Source organism: Spea bombifrons, chromosome 9 (assembly GCF_027358695.1).
Source record: "Spea bombifrons isolate aSpeBom1 chromosome 9, aSpeBom1.2.pri, whole genome shotgun sequence".
NCBI classification, from domain to species: Eukaryota; Metazoa; Chordata; class Amphibia; order Anura; family Pelobatidae; genus Spea; species Spea bombifrons.
In genome coordinates, this window is record NC_071095.1 from 20155294 (window position 1) to 20175066 (window position 19773).

Sequence of the window (19773 nt, forward strand, 5' to 3'; positions counted from 1 at the left end):
GGGGGGGGGATTGGTGAAACTAGATTTGTGTTGAAATTTGATTGAATCCAGATGCAAATAATTCCTCTATGAAATATAAGATTGTAACCAAACCAAGTACGCTATGCCAAGATCATTATGCATCTTTCAAAATTGACTCGTTAACATCCTAAACATCACTGGGACAATGCATCGTAACCACATCTCAATCATTAAATTACATTAATAAGCTTTGCATAAAAGCTGCTGTGTTCGTTGCCTTTTCAAATAAGGCAAGGAACGGCGCTATGCTCTACGAGGGTAGAGTTGCATGAGAATTATCACATAATACATACCTATTGTTATGAAATAATCTATAGATAGTAGTCTAGATGTCATGGCCTTTCATCAGTAATGGAGTCAAGCTACAGAGGGGCTCCCTTGATTTTGCATTATCTTTTTCCTTAGCACTATTAAAATAGACAAGAGTCAAAATGTAACAACATTAAAGTTGGCGATATACATAATTGAGGATAACATTACTAGATCCGAATGTATCATTTATTAACTGGTTACGGGAAAATGAGATAGTAGGAAGGAGGTTGAGTGAACATAAAATCGTAACCTCTTATATCCAGTCGTCAACCACACTTAAGTCATTTGGGACCCGCCAGCTTTAAAGTGTGCCTGGGCCGACTTGTCATCCCCAGTTCATACATTTAACAAAGTGGCTTCTACCAGAGACGTATCTTGGCTGGGCCCCAGCAGCTTGCTACCACTTCTCACTGCGCCAGTTTATGTATTTAACATAAGTGACTGTTATCAGAGATCATGGCTGCCTACCATGTCTAGCGCCTGGATACGTGCAAGGTCATTGGAGATGGTGCTATGTAAAGACAATGTTCCATAGTGTATATGGGCTGGTTGCAAAGTATGTCTCAAATCTCCCTAGCCAGCCCAAGGAGAAGTGCCACGGCAGGGAGGCTGATTGCCCAATAGGCACCCAGCTATGCGGCAAAGGGGCATTCTAGGCCTAGGCATAGTCGGCCTGGACGATAATATGCCACTGGCTGCTACAGATATTTTAATTAAAAAGGGATCAATTTTTATTCCTTAAACAAAATACGTGCTTTGATCAGTATGAACATATGAAAATAAAATTGCCTTACAAACATGCGATATTACAGAAGGGATAATTAGCCAGAGAGATAAGAGGCGTTTGAGGCTAGTGACCTTTAGTAAATAAGCGTAAACTGTTACTCAGTAACATTTTATTGCCTATACTAGCAAACCTATAACCTATACTTTGTTTAAGATTATTGGTCCATAAGACACACAAAGGAGAAGCCCTAAGTCCTTATTTGAGAAATCTGAGACAACGAGGCACAAGCTTATTTTGAAAGTAAGTAAATATTAATAAAAACATTGTGTTTTTTGCTATTCTTGAAGAGGTAATAAAGAAGGTAATGTTTGTGATACTTTTCAGCGGACTGTTAAGACCTCTTTAACATGTAAGGCAGATTAACAGACTGTAACTTCTCGAAAGTTTTTTAAATCAAGACTTAAATTGTCTATTTCAGTTATTGGAAGCAATGTAAAAATGTTCTGTGTGAAATAAATGTATATATATATATATATATGTCTTCTAACAAGATTCCAATAAATTAACCTTGTTTGAATGCTAAACTATTCCTACATTGTTGAAAACATGAATATTGTTTAAAAATAAACCTTGGACTTTGGGTAGTTAAATATTAATAGAATACATTTCACTCACGAGGTTGTAATTTTACTGTCATGGTTTTAAGGTGATTGACTAGCATCAATTGTACTTGTTATTTTAAAATGAAATCTTTATAATAATGTTGATGGAGGTAAGGGATATATACAGTATGCAAGTGGTGTGAGATGGAGTGTGTGTGTGTTAGAATGAGTGTGTGTGTTAGAATGAGTGTGTCTATATCTGTGTAAGTGTATGTGTAAGCATATGTATGTGTGTTAGCATGTATACATTTGTGTGAGTGTGTTTACGGATGTGTGCCAGAGTGTAAGATGCAAGGTGGAAAGAAGGAACAGGCAAGTTGTTTAGGGTCAAAGGTGGTGCTGTGGGACATGTTACTTAGTGACATTGGGGGTCCCTGGGGCCCTCTTCTTTCTAGCTATGCCCCTGTCTACCTTTTTTAGCAAATATTTGTTATATAACAACAGCTATAAACAGTAAATAAAGATATTCTCCCCGCATATTGCAGCACCCGGTCAAAGCATTTGTAGAAATACTTAAAGACAATCTTTTTTCCAAACGGGGCACACGTGTGAGTGCATCAATACCCTTATATTTCGCTCAGTTGTTCAAGCTTTATTACACTGTTTTGTTGTCATTTGGACATATTTTGCACATATATTACTCGCTTTGCATACAAACTAAATGATTTCTCTTGATTTACTACAGATTTAATTATGTTGAAATCTAGAATGAAGACGCACTACCACCTTGGTCTATGTCTCCTTGCAATATCTGTCTTTGTCACCAATACCCAAGCAGAAGAGGATACCATTATAGAAACAAAACAAGGGAAGGTTAGAGGTTTTTACTTACCAGTGCCTTCAGGATCAGTTATAGCATACCTAGGAATACCATATGGTGAAGCACCTATTGGTGCTCAGAGGTTCAAAAAGCCAGAGCCACGGAAACCATGGCAAGGGATTCATGAAGCCACTAAATATGGAAAATCCTGCTATCAGACAAGAGATGAAGCTTCGGCAGCATTCCGTGGCACAGATATGTGGCAAGTTAACAATGAAATGAGTGAAGATTGTCTGCACTTGAATGTCTGGGTTCCATCAACCAAGCCTAAGTCCGCGCAAGTTATGGTCTTCATTTATGGTGGGGCCTTCCTCGCCGGCACTTCATCTTTAGATATATATGATCCAAGTATTTTAGTCTATTCTGAAGAGGTTATTGTGGTATCTATGAACTACAGAGTTGGAGCTCTGGGGTTTTTAGCATTACCAGGAAACATAAATGCACCGGGTAATGCTGGTTTATTCGATCAGAGATTAGCCTTACAGTGGGTTTATGAGAACATTGCGGCCTTTGGAGGGAATCCTAACACCATAACTCTTTTTGGGCATAGCTCTGGGGCAGCTTGTGTGGGCTTCCACCTTCTTTCTCCAGGAAGTCAAAATTATACTAAGAGGGCCATTGTCCAAAGTGGTTCCGTCAGTGCACCGTGGGCTATCAATTCTCATAAAAGAGCCAGAAGGCTGACATTAAAGTTAGCTGAACTACTGGAATGTCCTACCGATGATGATAATGCAATGATAGCTTGTCTTAAAAAGGTAGACCCTAAGGATATTGTCAAAAAACAGGTTTTATCTGAGACCGAGCATCCCTATGCTCTTACGCGTATTATACCTGTTGTTGACTATGACTTTCTGAGTGACACTCCTAATAATTTATTAAAGCAAAGCATTAGGGAAATAGATGTTTTATTGGGAGGGACCAAAGATGATGGAAACCCATTTCCTATATGGGGGGCACCTGGATTCAGCAGAGAGCACGACAGTCTGATTACCACATCACAACTAGTGGAAGGGCTGGTCAGATACTTCCCATCGGCTGGTGATCTTGGAGTGGAATCCATTATATTTGAATATAAAGACTGGGAAGACGAGGATTGCCCTGAGAAAAACCGCGGGGCCATGGAACTCATTTTACGAGACTATTACATGATCTGCCCTATGAAGTATTTTGCCGAGGAAGTTTTCAAGCAAAAAGCTAAAGTGTTCTTTTACATATTTGACCATCGCTCTTCTCAAGAGGTCTGGCCTGAACGGATGGGAGTTATCCATGGAGCCATACTACCATTTATGTTTGGAAAACCACTAATTGCAGATAGGAATTTCACTGAAGAAGAGAAATCTTTGAGTAAAAATATCATGAAATTCTGGGCCAACTTTGCAAGACATGGGTATGCTATTTTATAAATATTTTTTTTAATTTTAGCTCCAAGATATATATACATTTATTATAATTTATATATCCCTGTAAATAAAAGTTTGGTTGATCTATTATTTATTATATATGAACAGATTATGCAAATATAAATTGCTTCCTTGCAATGAAACGTCATTTGGATTTTGCAGTTTTATGATGTCGATATATCTATATTCTCAGATATAAAAAAACGTCTCATTTTTATTATTTTCTTTTATTTCAGAACACCTCATGGTGACAGTGAAAAAGACTTCATTTGGCTTCCTTACAAAAAAGAAGAAGAAAAATATGCAGTGCTGAAAGCAAGCAACTGGGAGAGCCACCAAAAACTGTACTCTCGCCGATGCCAGTTTTGGAATTCCTACCTCCCAAAACTTGTGAGAAAATTAGGTACGTAAATTAAGATGTAAAATGATGCCTTAATTCTTAGATATTTATGTAAAAGACCACCATGGGCAATAAAAGCCTTGATGTCCACATATGGACATTTTGCCTACCTCTGTCTGGTCTACTCAAGGACATTATTGACCACCTTCCTGATTCCTGGCATCTTCTGATAAGTCATCTGGTGGTCACCAGAAATTCCGGCTTGACTCCCAAGCAGTTCATTCAACAAGGAACTCATTCATCATCGTACCATAGACTCCTACCCCATACTTTTTAGAGATAAATACATTGTTTTTCATGTTCTAGTTTTTTTATACTGTAGAATATTTCCAGGAAATAAGAGGCATGGATAATTTTTTATCTGGGTAACAACCTGGTTCTTACCAAAGTTTGTAACTGAAAGACATCAGTGTCTTTTTCTACACATAGAAGCTGATGTAATTAGTAATATAATTACCTATTGTGCCAATTCATTGTGTCCTACATTTTATAGCATTATTAGGTTTTTGTTTATTATATTTTTTTGTTTTATTTATTTACTTGAGTGTTAAATCTATTTAAATATGAATAACATTATTATAGGAACAAGTGGCGATGGAAATCTATGGAATTATGAACAGAAATATGACCCAGGATGCCAGAGAGAGAAGTATCTAGGAGAAGAGCTGGATTCATGCAAATCACATCTGAACTGAAATTATTACGCAAAGTGTACAATCCATTATTTACAGAGCTTGTGTAATTTAAGCCTACGCTTTAATAAAAGATTAACAACACTTTTTTTTTTGTTGTCTCCACAACTAATCACTGTTACTCTTAGTAAGTCCTATGACTCCGTAAAGTCATATTACATATTACATCGAACACTAGTGTTAGAATACTATGAACTTTTCCATACATGCATTTCCTCTAAAATTCTATTGAATAGGATTTTTTTTTGGCATATTTGCATATTTCTTGCCTAACACGGTTGGCAAGGTGATACAAGGTGAACTTTGCATTTAGAAAAAAAAAAACTGTTGAGTTAAAATGTTGCAGAGGAGGGGTTGAAGATAAATTTGGGGAGATGTTCATTACGATCCTCAAATACTCGGTAAGAGAAGACGGGTAAGTTCTCTTAGAAATCATTTAAAAGTTTTACTTGTTTTACAAGTAGAAATCTGTCCTAGCTTTATAGTAGATTGTCTTTTGTAAAGCTGCAAATGTTCTGGGACATTTAAATATTATTTTATTATTATTTTTATTTTAATGTTTCTTATGTATATATATATATATATATATATATATATATATATATATATATACATATATATATATACATATATATATATAAATATACATATATAAATATATATAAATATATATACATATATATATATAAATATATATATATATATATATAAATAAATATATATATAAATATATATATATATATATATATATATATATATATATATATATATATATATATATAATCATTAGATCTGAAGAAAAGACCTCTGGGGTCTTTTTTAACGTTGGTCAATCAAAAGTTATCGACTTTAATTCACCCGCAACTCACTATTTACCGAACAAATATAACAATGTCCCTTAGCTGTTATTATTACAAACTTGTCCTTACATTAACTTGATGATGGAGTAGGTATGACTGCTAAAAAATAAAAAAAAATAAAAAATTTTACAGTTAAAAGTAAATTCATATTAGCTTTAAACCATTTTAAATTTAGCAAAATACTATGTAGGCTCATAGGAAAGTATACAAAAAACAATTCATATAACCAAAACCTCTCATTTATATTATGTTTATATATTTGTTGCCAACTTTATTAGGGTAAGAAGCGCAGACAGTTTTTGTTTTTTGTATACGTTGTACAGCCAATACACTGTTTCTTGCAGCATGCTTACACTGTTTGGTAGGCCTCGTATTATACATTTGTATTTGAGCCTGAGACTAGCTTAGCGCACCGACGTTTTTTCTTTTCCCTGTTTGCTCATAGAAAAGTATGCATGGATTTTCAGGTCAGTTTTCCTATCCATCCCTAGAATGAATGCAGGAGAGCGGCTCTAGACCAGTGCTTGCACAGAGCCATGACAGATCCATAGACTTACACTGAGCAAGGGCTTGTGTGCATGTGCAAGCATTCGCTGTTGCTCCTTGGTCAGTGACCATGCTACTATATTTGGATGCAGTCTAACCTGAACATTCAAGTATATAGTATGTAGCCTAATAAGAAGGCAGAATTCTTAATGTTTTTTTAATTTATGCATATTTTATCAACTGTTATGTAAAATAATGACGAAAAGCAGGCTCTTATATTTACGAATTTCTATTGCATGATATCAACTTGTCTTGTGAACATAAATTTCCCATTTTTTTAAAAAAAAATTATTATTGTATTTTTCCTCATAGAAAAGTCCTCATAAAGCAGAAGAATGTGGCAGGACCTTTTAAAAGTATGGCTTGTAGTGGGATTTCTTGTTGTGCATACCGGTGCTGATGACACCATCGTTAGCACAAAGCAAGGAGAAGTTAGCGGTAAAAAAGTATCTGTACTGTCAGGGAGTGTCACAGCATATCTAGGTATCCCATATGGAGAGCCACCAACAGGTACACAGAGGTTCAAAAAACCACAACCACGAAAACCATGGGATGGTGTACTTAAGGCCACTGAGTTTGGAAACTCATGCTTCCAGATTAAAGAAGACGAATATTTCAATTTTCCAGGGATTGAAATGTGGATAGTGAACAACGAAATGAGTGAGGATTGTCTGTATCTCAATGTATGGGTCCCATCACCCAAGCCAAAACATGCTGCCGTCATGGTGTTTATTTATGGAGGAGCGTTCATAACTGGAACAACTTCTTTAGATATTTATGATGGCAGTGTTCTAGCATATGCTGAAAATGTTATTGTAGTGTCCATGAATTATAGGCTGGGAGCACTGGGCTTTCTGGCTTTGCCTGGAAATAAAAATGCTCCAGGTAATGCTGGTTTATTTGACCAAAGATTGGCTCTCCAGTGGGTTCATGAGAACATTGAGTCTTTTGGTGGGAACCCAGATGGTATAACAATTTTTGGACATAGCGCTGGAGCAGCATCTGTTGGTTATCATGTGATATCTGCTGGTAGCCATAATTTTTTCTCAAGAGCCATCATTCAGAGTGGGTCAGCCACAGCGTATTGGGCAATAAGTTCTCACGAAAGAGCAAGAAAGTTAACTCTAAAAGAAGCTGAACTTTTGGGATGTCCTCTAGAAGACGATGATGCCTTAATAGAATGTTTACAAAAACAAGATCCCAAAGACCTCACTGACAAGCAGCTTTCAGTAGAGACTCAATACGCTCTCACACTTTTTACACCAGTACTGGACAGTGATTTCATAAGTGAAAATCCAGACATCTTAGTAGAAAAAACATTAAAACAAGGTGATATTTTAATAGGGATAACCAAGGATGATGGGAACCCCTGCACTGTATTCGGGGCTCCTGGTTTTAGCGCTAAAAATGAGAGTCTGGTTACCTTAGCACAGCTTGAAGAAGGGTTGAAGTTTTACTTGCCTTCGACAGGAGACCTTGGCATAGAATCCATTCTTTTGCAATACGTCGACTGGGATGATACAGATAACCTTGAAAAGAACCGAGACGCCATGGAATTGATTTTGCGAGACTACTACTTTTCTTGTCCTATTAAGCAATTTGTAAAACATGCTACAGGGCATGGAAATAAAGTATTTTTGTATGAATATGACTACCGTTTCTCCAGTGAAGTTTGGCCGGAATGGATGGGAGTTGTCCACGGTGCAGAATTGCCACTTCTCTTTGGGAAACCGCTGATTGACTCCACCAACTTTACTAATGCTGAACGGTTACTGAGCAAACGGATCATGACATTTTGGGCCAACTTTGCACGAGACGGGTAGGAACACTTACTTCATAGGGTTCTATTTTATTATTGACCAACTGTTGTTGAGTAAGCAACACTTTTTAGAAGTGGATGCCATGCAAAGGTGACCCAGAGTTTGGCTTGGCTTGAAAAACCAGAGATTTCACAGAGCCAACAAAATTATATGAATGTTGTTAAAAACCATATTCTAACTGCGAAACTAATAATAACTTTTAACCCCTTTGTATCCATTGAAACTAGTAGATGTCCTTCAATTGTTACTCCTGCGATTATAAAAGAAACCTTAGAGCTAAGCCCCAGCATGGTGCCATGTAGTTCAAAATCAAAGAGCTACTTAACAAATTTCCCATCTGATCCTTAAAAACCCCAATATTTATTTTTTTCTAACCTTTCTAAGCACTCATATTACATTGAAAATTCAACTTGAATAAGCCAAAATAACTAAAATCTTTCATTATCATGTTAATATCTAATGAAGTATTTGAACATGTCGATATTGTTGAAATATTACCCTGCAGATCTCCTACTGGTGACACAGAAGAATTCATCTGGCCACAGTATTCAAACAAAGATGAAAAATATACGATTCTAAAGAGAGATCACTCAGAGGTTCATCAGAAATGGTTTAATCGTCAATGTCAGTTCTGGAATAATTTTTTCCCCAAGCTTGTGGAACAGTTAAAGAGTACGTATTTCTCAATCTTCCTACGGGGTTTATTCACTAAAGCAGGTGTTTCTGAAAAGTTTCTAGAAACTTTACACCTAGGCATTGTAAAGGGTTTTCTCCATTGAGGTTCACCTACGAGAGAAGCTTCACTATACCTGTAGAATTCTTCACTATGCATTTTACAAGGCCACTTCATAGTTTATAACGCATAGGGAGGTTGGTGAGATGAACTTAAAACGTTCCTACATGCTCATCTACAAAGTATGCCTTCGTATACAAGTCTACAAATCTGTATCGTGACTAGGCAATAAAGGTGTTGCTGCGTACCAATGAATATACTGATGATAAATTGGAAAGTAATCTTGATAACTATCCATAGTGACATGACATCATGACCTATGGCTTTCATTAACTCTATCAAGAAGGCATGGACCATTATGCCTCTAAGTAAGTAGTGTGTTACTGTGGGTTTCATTAACTCTACCAAGAAGGCCACTACTGGCGGCTTCCCATTGCAATACGATAGCCCTATCGGAACTAATAGCAACATTTTATTTTGTATATCATATGAAATGACTATAGAACACTAAGATCATACATTTCCTTTATGTGTTTGTTTTGAAATAGGTAAACCATGAAAACGTGGACTTCAAGAACTGCAGAATGACACCAATGAATAGGTAGAAGAAAACCAGAAGGAACCAGAACGCACATGGTGCAAGTTCATTAAATTAATCAACCAATTAGTGCATATTGTTTTATTACATTCAAATTGAGAATAAACCCGTGATCAAAACATTACATTTGCAATGTTTATTTCTTGCCTAGAAAGCTATATATTTCCCTTCATAGAGTTTAAACATTATAAATTAATGGTATCAATGGTTAAACTACATTATCCCCTAGAAGACCCCTAGAAGATACATGGAATGAATAAGAAGTACACCAAAGCTCCCATAAACCCTTGCAGGCCAAGGTGTTGCTAATAATTGTATAACCAAAATACCCAGTGATGTCTAGGGGGTGACATAAAACCAGGGGGCAGATCTCCTTTTGGGTGATGAGCACCCCAGCGTGTTGTTGCACAATGGACTGGTTATAAATGACACATTTGATCTCCCCAACTGGCCCATTTACACTATCAAGGACTATGCTGAGTTGGTACAGTCTCCATAGCATGCAGTAAAAGGCGATGTGGTCTTTAAGATGCTGAGCACTGGGATATAATGTCACATCATGGCGCTCATCAGAGAGGACGACGGCCACAGAAGGGGCAACTGGAGGCCTAAGCTAAAATGATGTAATTAAATGAGGAGCCAACCTAAACTTGGGTCAAATTATGTCATTAAGGGTCCACTTAAACTTATATGTGCCCAAGAAAATAATTTAACCATTAAAAATCCATCCATCCATCCATCCAACATGTTTTAAGTATAAACGTTCGAAAAGTATAGATAAGGTCCACTGGGAAATAAACTCAGGATTTGGAAACTACTTTGTTAGCTCTACATTTGCTAATGAACAGACGAGGGCGCCTAATTTACTTTACTACTAGTAGAACCTTAAGGGATGAAGTTATACATTCACCAAATACTTCACTAAAACTTCACCAATTAAACGTGACACTTTGTATACTCTTGTGATTAGGCTCTTGTTAGTTATCGTTGTCATTGATGACTATATAAATATCCGTATCTGGATGCTTCCTTCTTTGCTGTTTTCTGCAATTCTGCAGGTTTTGCACCCCCCCCCCAAAAAAAATTTAATTTCTTGAATTCTTGGAACGCAATACAGAATCATGACAAGAAAATGCATATATTGGAAATACTGAGGAATATTACATTGGAGGGATTCATACAAGCGTGTAGCTTAACGGGTCTGTAGAATTTATACTATACCATTGTATTTCTTTTATGTATGGGTATATGAGGCAAGTGAAAAATAATTATTTTATATTTTTATACTTTATGCAATATATGTGTAATTGAACATTCAAAATAATATTTATTCTTAATTAAGTGTTTGTCACTATGAAAAGGAGGGTAGGTTATAAAATATTAAATGTTTGAAATAAATTATTACTTTTATGTTTGGATATATAAGGCTGTTGCAATAATAATACTAATAATAATAATATTTTTATTATTATTATTATTATTATTTTTTAATGTTTAGTTGAATGATGCACTATATATCTAATTGAAGATTCACATTAATAATTATTGTTAGGAAAATGTCGCTAAGTAAAGGACGATGCTTTATTAAACATTAAATGTTAGTAATTAAATATAACCATGCACTTTCCATTTGATTTGTGATTTACAGTACATTAAAAACGAATCTTTAAGAATCTGTTGAGATTACCTTAAGTAAGATAATTAATATGTGTTTTTAAATGTTTCATCTAAATCAAAGAAGTATGTTAGTGTTAAAGATATGGATTTCATTTTATCTTGAATTTTTTCGAGGTTGCATTATAGTATTTTATACCCACGTGACAGTAACTCCAGTACAAACATCAAGTAATTCATTCAATTAAGAACTAAAATAGTTCCTTCAGAAATGTGAAATTGGATGTCACGTTCTATTTATTCAACACTAAAAGCAAAATTGTTTAATTTTAACACATATTGGTAGTGGAGGAGAAGAGGACCCTGCCCTTGTGAGCTTACAGTCTAGTAGGAGGTTGAACGGGATGAGACAGAAGGTGAGGGGCTGCTTGGGTGAGGATGATTGTACCAAGGGTCAGGAGGAGAGTCATTGACATGGAGATCTCAAAGGTGAGGAGAACAGATGATGTCTTTCAGAATGCAGGTTGAGGTTATCAGGATGGTAATGGTTATGGAGCAGTATATATATATACCTAGCAGTCTATATTTAATCACGTAATAAGTAAGTCATAGGTCAGATAATCATCTGTTTCTTCAAAGGTGAGATGCTATATCTTAAACCGTTATATAAAACAGAAAAGAGCATTCCGTTCATCAGGCAGTCATTTTAACTTCATGGTTTTATCTATTCTCTAAAAATGGATTAGAGACTGACACAAGGAAGTTTAACTTCACAGATAGAGTGGTAGGTAAGTGGAACAGCCTTCCAGCAAATGGAGTTATTTATTGATGAGAAATAGGTTGTGGATTCTTGTAAAGTAAAAGGCATCTCTACCAATTAAATAATAACTAAACACGCTAAAGAAATAACTGTATTTGTTCTATGCAATTCTGTCTGATTAGATACCCGACAGATAGAACCAGATTCACAGCCGTCATCACCATCGGAAATGGACAACACAAACCAGTCAATTGTCACTCAATTCATCATCGTAGGCTTCCCGGAACTCAGCGGAATGCAAGGATCTCTCTTTGTGCTGCTGGGTATTATTTACATGTTTACAATCAGTGGGAACCTCACAATCATCACTTTGATCTGCACTCATCGTCATCTTCAAGTTCCCCTCTACATCTTTGTCGCCACTCTTTCCTTTCTCGAGATATGGTACACAACGGTGACAATTCCCAAAATGCTTGTTAATCTGATGAATCACAAAACTATCTCATATATCGGGTGTCTTCTGCAAGTCTATTTCCTGCATGTTCTAGGTATTACTGAGACATACCTTCTAACAGCAATGGCCTATGATCGGTATGTGGCCATCTGCAATCCCTTGAGGTATCCATCCATAATGACCAACACATGTTGTTTCCAGTTTGTTGCTAGCTGTTGGGTTCTAGGTTTCTTTGGTCCTTTAACTCAAATCATCTTACTTGCCCGGCTCCCTTTTTGTCATTCAAACAGGATAGAGCATATATTTTGTGACTTTACCCCACTGATGAACTTAGCATGTGCTGACCCATCACTCAATGTCAACGTTGACTTCTTCATCAACACATTCCTTCTCTTTTTTGCCTTCTTCTGCATCATCCTGTCCTATATCAAGATAATCATAGCTGTATTAAAGATAAGCACAACCGAGGGACGGAAAAAAGCCTTTTCCACTTGTGGTGCTCATCTTACCGTTGTTTTCCTTTTCTTTGGCAGTGTGGCCTTTGTGTATATCAGACTAACGAAGCATTATCCCATAAACTATTATAGGGTGATGGCTGTGGTTTACTCCGTATTGACGCCAATGTGCAACCCAATCATATATAGCCTACGAAACAGAGAAATTAGGGAAATTCTGGTAAAAAAACTGTCAATATCACCTAACTCAAAATAATGGGTTTTGTAGTAAGAGGTACAAAAAGTTTATTTTTACAATGACATATTTTAATAAATTTCTTCTGAATGTGTGTTTACTATTTTTTTTGTTCTTGACGTACCCGACACATTATATGACGGTTATAACGTTCGTCGAAAAGAAAATTGAAGTTCAAACTTTTAATTGGACTTTTGCAATTGTGTTTTAATTAAAAAAGGACAATGTTCTTGTAAGGGGTATTCGTGTTTTTCTTACATCACAGCCCTTGGCACTAGCCAATAACAAGGTGGCCCTGGCACTGCTGCTATTGGCCTCATGGTGTAAGGGTGGCTGATGGCTGGTTATGACAGATAACTGAGCATATCCAGCCGGCAGCACCTGACAGAGTAATTTTAAATCGCCGACCCAACTCTACATTTCAAGTTCCTAATAAAGAGTTTGTTTAAGACATGTAGGATGTTTTTATTGCATTTTTTGTCCCCCCCCCACCATCTTCTATTGCCAGTGCTATGGCAACACAGACCTTCATTGCAGCTCCCACATGGGCACCTCATGACTCACTGAGGCTGAGCAACTCAAGGTGGCTTTTTGGGTAAGATAAGTGGATAGTCCCACCTGGGCCTTTCCACTGGGCCTACCCATCCCATTCATGGTTCTACACCTCCATACTCCCAAAATGCGGTAGATTTTACTTAAATACCCCTGAAGATCTGGAAAAATAACCAAACCTACAAATAGGCCCTCACTTGTATTATTGTAAGGAAGTTTTCCTTTACCAAGAGGGTGGTAGCCAAATGTGGAGTTATGTAAACATGGATGGGAACATATATGGCTCCTGAATCTAAGACAAAACCAATGAAGAAGAAATTGACAGACTAGACGGGTCTGATCTGTCGGCAAATTCTGTCTCTCTTATTTCAGGTGGAAAAGCCTGAAAAACAATATTTGCAAACAATGTGATAAATATTTACCTACATTTCTTTTTATTGTAAAAGTACGCGACAAACATCTGAGTGCCCCTTATTTGATTGCTTGTTTTCTGTAAGAAGCGATTTTCCCAAGATGTTTAGATCAAGGTCATTTGTGCCTCTAGTGATACAATTAATGTCTAATCCTAAATCCCAAATGAATCAATCCAGTTAACAATAACAAGTATATAAAGAGATACAGTGAATGACTTTGTTATATGGTACAATTACGCTGACGTTTTTAGTTTATCCATTCCTGAGTTTATCCATTAAAATACAATTGAATATATTAAAACATTGGATGTTATCCTCCTAAAAAACATAAAGTTTTCTGAAAACCAGTGGTAAGTAGGAAAAATAAGAGCTAGTCTTATAAACATTTTTCTTTCTTTCTTTTTGTAAAATGAGCATAGTGAATAATCTCTTTTTTTTCAATAGATCCAAAAAAACACCATATTCTTAGATTATTAATTAGTATTCGATTATTTAACCTTTATGTAAACTCTGAATTAATATAAATATATTGTTGTGTAGAGTAAATGGTTCTCCAGTTTTCAGAATATTATTATTTTTCTTTCAGAAAACACTGTTTTTACAATACAATATTTATTAATTATAATAATTGTAAATTACAATTTATTTATAATTATTTATTCATAGAAAGCACAAATTATTAACATGCCTTAAGCCAAAGGAGATGTAATACAACCAGAAAACTCCAAGCCAATATATAAGAAGAGAGATGATGAGGACAAACCATTCTCTCGTTACTCAGTTCGTCATTGTAGGCTTTCCAGATCTCGATGAGATGCAAGGTCTTCTCTTTGCTATGCTGAGTGTTATCTACATGTTTACGATAAGTGGCAACTTCACAATAATCACTCTTATAAGCACTCATCGTCATCTCCATGTCCCACTCTACTTCTTTGTTGCCATTCTTTCCTTCCTGGAGATTTGGTATACAGCTGTCACGATACCCAAAATGCTTACTAATCTACTGAATGAGAAAGTAATCTCCTATGTTGGATGTCTGCTACAAATCTATTTCCTACACTGTCTAGGTATCACTGAGACCTACCTTTTAACAGCAATGGCGTTTGATCGCTACATGGCCATATGTAACCCTTTAAGGTATCCATCCATAATGACCACCACATGTTGTCTACAGCTAGCTGCCTGTTGTTGGGTCACAGGTTTCCTTGGACCCCTAACTCAAATTATCTTGCTTTCCACTCTGTCCTTCTGTGGGTCAAACAAGATAGAGCACATCTTCTGTGACTTCACACCTCTGATGAACTTGGCATGTTCTGACACCTCGCTCAACGTCAACGTAGACTTTGCCATCAATTCATTCCTCCTATTCATTGCCTTCTTCTGCATCATCCTTTCTTACATCAAAATCATATCAGCTGTATTAAAAATAAGCACAAGTGAAGGGCGGAAAAAAGCCTTTTCTACTTGCGGTGCTCACCTTACGGTTGTTCTACTGTTTTTCGGTAGCGTGGCTTTCATGTACGTTAGGTTAACAAACACCTACCCTGCCAATTACGATCGAGTGATGGCCGTTATGTACTCTGTTCTGACACCAATGTGTAATCCAATCATATATAGCCTAAGAAACAGAGAGATAAGAGAACTACTCGGGAAAAAGCTATTAAAATCTCTTCATGGCTCATAAAAAGAACTTCTACTAAAGTGTAAAGTAAATCTTGATTGAAAATTGATTGCTATGTCTATTTGCTGGCATTTTTTACATTTTATTAGCGGCCCAAAGTATTGTTTCTGTGTGTTCCAAGTGTTAATGGGCCAATTGGTTATTTTCTGATGTCATTATCTATGTCTTTATGTACACTTGCTAGCTCAATATTTATCCGATGTTGTCCAATATGAAGAAATAAACCAGGCGGTAACCCTCAAAAGGTCCAAACTAAAATTAGATATTATATGTGTGTTGTGTCTTACAGTTACCCGTTTCAATTATTTACTTTTGTTAGGATAAAGTATACATTAGGCACTTAGTAGTTTCGAGTTCTGAGTCCACCACAGGTCTCTTGCAAAATGGGACCTTGGTAGAGGAGTCTATTACATATAAAGTAGGGAGCAATATAGATATACCATTACACTAGATCTTTTATTTTGTATACTCATATGTAGTTTTTGCACACATCTAGTATCTAATTTTATTTCTAACCTAATATTTGTAGGTTTCTTCTAAGCATGAATAAACTTAGCAGCAGAAGTAGATGAGTCAGCAGTAGCTTATCACGACCAAACAGGACCAAAGCCAGACTCTGGTTTCCATCATGGAAGTTGTGCCCAAGCTGAGTAGCCTCAACTCTGAAGAGTCTAAACTGGCTCATCAAACACCTAAGAGAACTTGACAGTGCTTTAACACCAAAGTAATATTGTTGAGTTCACTTTGTTGATGCCAGAACAATTTTAAATGGTAAATATCTAAGGAGGACATTATATTTGACATCTTTAATATGTTTGACAGTAAAACTAGACTCCAATTTTAAATCACTATTAAAAATGAATGGAAGACAAGAGTGAAAATGACCAGCTATTCAGCATCATTATGTGCCATTGTAATAATTCTGTAATGAATGTAGAACTTTTTGTGAAATAGCATTTTATTAAACCATCAACAGTGTTCACTATCTTATATTATGTTATTTGAATTTATAAAAATGTTCCAATATGAAGTGTTTTGATCAGTAGGTGCAGCGATACATATCAGAAACAAGTTTTGCCCTTCTTCTAAGGATTTAGCCTTTTTTACCCCTCAGCCCAGCCAATTATTGGTGACAGACATTGAGTGAAATGGGTTGGTCCATGGTTACCATCAAAACACTGAAAGCTTTGTTTGACCCATCATTCACAACTGATGAGCTTGGTTGAGTTCACATTGGGTTTAAGCCCTTGTTGATATTTGGGCTTGATCTACCAAGCTGCTCTTAAACTGAGTCAGACTTCACCTACTGAATCCAAAGATGGTTTGGTTTCCAAAAATTAAAAGTGAATATGGCATTTTACCTTCATGCTCCTTCCTATTTGGCAAACCCGTCCAAACCAACCATTGGGCTCAAAGTAAACCCATTTCTATCATAACCAGCTTTACTTTCTGGCTTACTTATTGTTACTAGTTAATGTAAAATGTGCTTCTTACCTTAATTAAAAATATCTAACCATTTAAAAAAATATCCTGGAGGCATAATGCTTAGAGGATCGTCCTTACCTAAATATACATTCCCTGTAAGATATTCTTCTTGTCTGATGAAGTAATATATTTCCTTTAAGCTCGCCAAATCAGATTGCGAATTTGGTAAACATCTCACCAAATACCGTTAACCAGAACCCAGCATCATGTCCAGAAATCATAATTTCTACAAAGGAATACAGAGATGAAGTATACATACCTGTGTCACAATTTCCATGATAGTGCTATATAACTCATTAAATATTAATACTTTGTACAACTATTGTACAAACTCTGCCATTTTGTTCTCCAATGCAATTACAATGTCCATCGTTTGTGCTAAAAGATCTAAAAAGTGATTTAACTCTAGGTATACCCTTCAACTTTCTTGCCTAGTGCAGTAAAACTGTCATAAAGTATTTTTCATACATGGACTTCATAGTAGACTTGAGCAAATGGACCAAAAATGGTTGAGACACATTTTTAGAATTCCATTTCCTGCCCATTCGTTTTTTCTGATTCTTCTTTTGCATCTTCCTGATCTTCTTGTTCTTCTATCTTTTTTCTTTGTCCAGGCACATCATCTCCCCCCATTGGAGGAACAGGGAGAGGCTGTGCCCAGAGGCTCTGCCCTATTGCCTCACTGGGATCTTCTGCAAAAATGGCAGAGCTTCCTGGCACATCCTCTCCCCCCATTGGAGGAACAGGGAGAGGGTGTGCCTGGAAGCTCCACCACAAATAATTCATGTGTCTTGCAACATGTTCTTCTTTAAGGTTCTTGGACTCCTTCTTCACTGACACTGCACGCTGGGAAATTATGTCAGTAATGGAGATACAGGCTGAAGCTGCAAGCAGTATTGTAGGGGGAAAGCAATGGCTGGTGCTCTTGGGGGAAGCTGGAGCGGGGAGTATTCCTTTACAGAAAGTGTAAAAAGACTAACACGATAAAGAAGAACATATAGCTACTCTGCAGAATAAAAGATAAAGTCACTATGAGATACGTGGCTTGGTAAGCGTATTTGTGGTCATGCTGGGCTTGTTGAAGAGGGAGGAATGAGACCTGGATAAATCCCTCCCTCCCTGTTGTGTAAGGGCCTGTATGAACCTAGACAGGTTTTATTGTCCTTTCCCTGCGTAAGAATACTGCCTATGCACAATGCATTTCAACATGGACAGCCAGCATTCTGATTAAGCTTTGTATGTCAAAAACACACACAAAATACTGGGAAATGAGCTCCAGACACCCTGGGACAGAAGGGGTTGTTCCTAAAGTAGGTGGAGCAAAGCAGAGTTGCATAATTCTGCCTATTTTAGGCCCCGCCTCCTTGTGTCCCAGGACACCTGGAGCAAATGTTGGCCAGTATCTCTTTGCTATCAGGAAAGCAGGTACAGCTTGGCTCACTTCCAGGTTTACTAGAGCCGTGCAATGGTCTGTTTGCCAATCTGTGATCTGGCAGCATTTATCAATTGATTTTTTTTTTCTTTTTATGTAAGGTTGTATTGATATCCGTTGCTTTTAATCTAATGTGTAATAAAGTTTATTTTTAATTTAGACACATTACAATGGGCAAGACCAAAGGGGCAGCAAAATACATTTTTGCCTAAGGTGGCAAAACTCTTTGCGCAACCCTGCATTATGTCAATCAGCAAGGAGACTTCCAAAAAAACGCACTGGGTCATCCAAGATATTGTTCTCAGCAGAAGTTCAATGGGCTTGGCCCTTCATAATATAAAGTAAAATTATGGAGATGAAACTCCAATGTTCCTTCCAACTTTATTTTTAGTGAATAAACCCAGAAACAACTACTAGTTACCCAATCTAGCACTGTTTTTAAGGCAAAACAAAAAAAACCAACATTTTCCATAGATACATGGATGCCTTGGTGGCCTCTAAAGAGAAGCCTATGTGACCAACAACTGCTACGTCTTTGACATGTATTTACTTAACAGAAATGTGCAGGTAAACCCAAGAAAGCTTCTATTTCAAGAAGGGCAGAACTATCCATATTGACATTGGTAAGAGACTTTCAAGACATCTTCTAACATCAACTATGGATGAACTGACCTGGACTTTGATGCAGGGAAGGCTCATTAGGGTTGGTCCTTCATAAGACATTATACAATCATTTTAACTATTTCATTATTCACTTAATCATTAATCATTTAATTATTAACTTATGAGTGAGCCCTGCTATAGGCGCGAAATGCGTCAAGTCTCTCTAGACCTTTATCCATCTCTTCTTGTTAGCGCGGAGTCTTTGACTTAAGGACCGAGGCAAATGAGTGCAGAATTTTGGATTATTCATTGCCTACCGTAATATAATCACATTGTTGAAATGATTAATTCTTAGTGAATATCTTTGTTTTACATTATATATGCCAGTAGTATTATATCTAGTAGATGTGTGTTACTGATTTGTGGACTTTTTCCGTCTTTTTGTTAATTAATTTATTAACTGTTTATTCAGGGGATAGCCTGTGGTGCCAAAAGGGT

At 36.6% G+C, this 19773-nt stretch overlaps 4 protein-coding genes across 4 annotated transcripts; all 4 read left to right on the forward strand.

The window, feature by feature from the left end:
- Window positions 1–1286: 1286 nt before the first annotated feature.
- On the forward strand, window positions 1287–5118 carry LOC128505240 (cholinesterase-like). The gene is made up of 4 exons (XM_053475548.1): window positions 1287–1360; window positions 2408–3929; window positions 4179–4345; window positions 4925–5118. Exons 2-4 carry the CDS (start codon window positions 2416–2418, stop codon window positions 5035–5037), a joined length of 1794 nt encoding a protein of 597 aa, XP_053331523.1. The 5' UTR covers window positions 1287–1360; window positions 2408–2415; the 3' UTR covers window positions 5038–5118.
- Window positions 5119–5387: 269 nt separating this feature from the next.
- On the forward strand, window positions 5388–9715 carry LOC128505242 (cholinesterase-like). Its single transcript, XM_053475550.1, has 4 exons — window positions 5388–5449; window positions 6753–8259; window positions 8766–8932; window positions 9542–9715. The coding sequence occupies exons 2-4, from the start codon at window positions 6776–6778 to the stop codon at window positions 9550–9552; spliced, it is 1662 nt and encodes a 553-aa protein (XP_053331525.1). The 5' UTR covers window positions 5388–5449; window positions 6753–6775; the 3' UTR covers window positions 9553–9715.
- A 2479-nt stretch (window positions 9716–12194) lies between these two features.
- On the forward strand, window positions 12195–13203 carry LOC128505250 (olfactory receptor 6N2-like). Its single transcript, XM_053475559.1, has one exon. The coding sequence runs from the start codon at window positions 12195–12197 to the stop codon at window positions 13128–13130; it is 936 nt and encodes a 311-aa protein (XP_053331534.1). The 3' UTR covers window positions 13131–13203.
- A 1619-nt stretch (window positions 13204–14822) lies between these two features.
- Window positions 14823–15758, forward strand: LOC128504333 (olfactory receptor 6N2-like). The gene has a single exon (XM_053474367.1). It carries the CDS (start codon window positions 14823–14825, stop codon window positions 15756–15758), a length of 936 nt encoding a protein of 311 aa, XP_053330342.1.
- Window positions 15759–19773: the final 4015 nt, after the last annotated feature.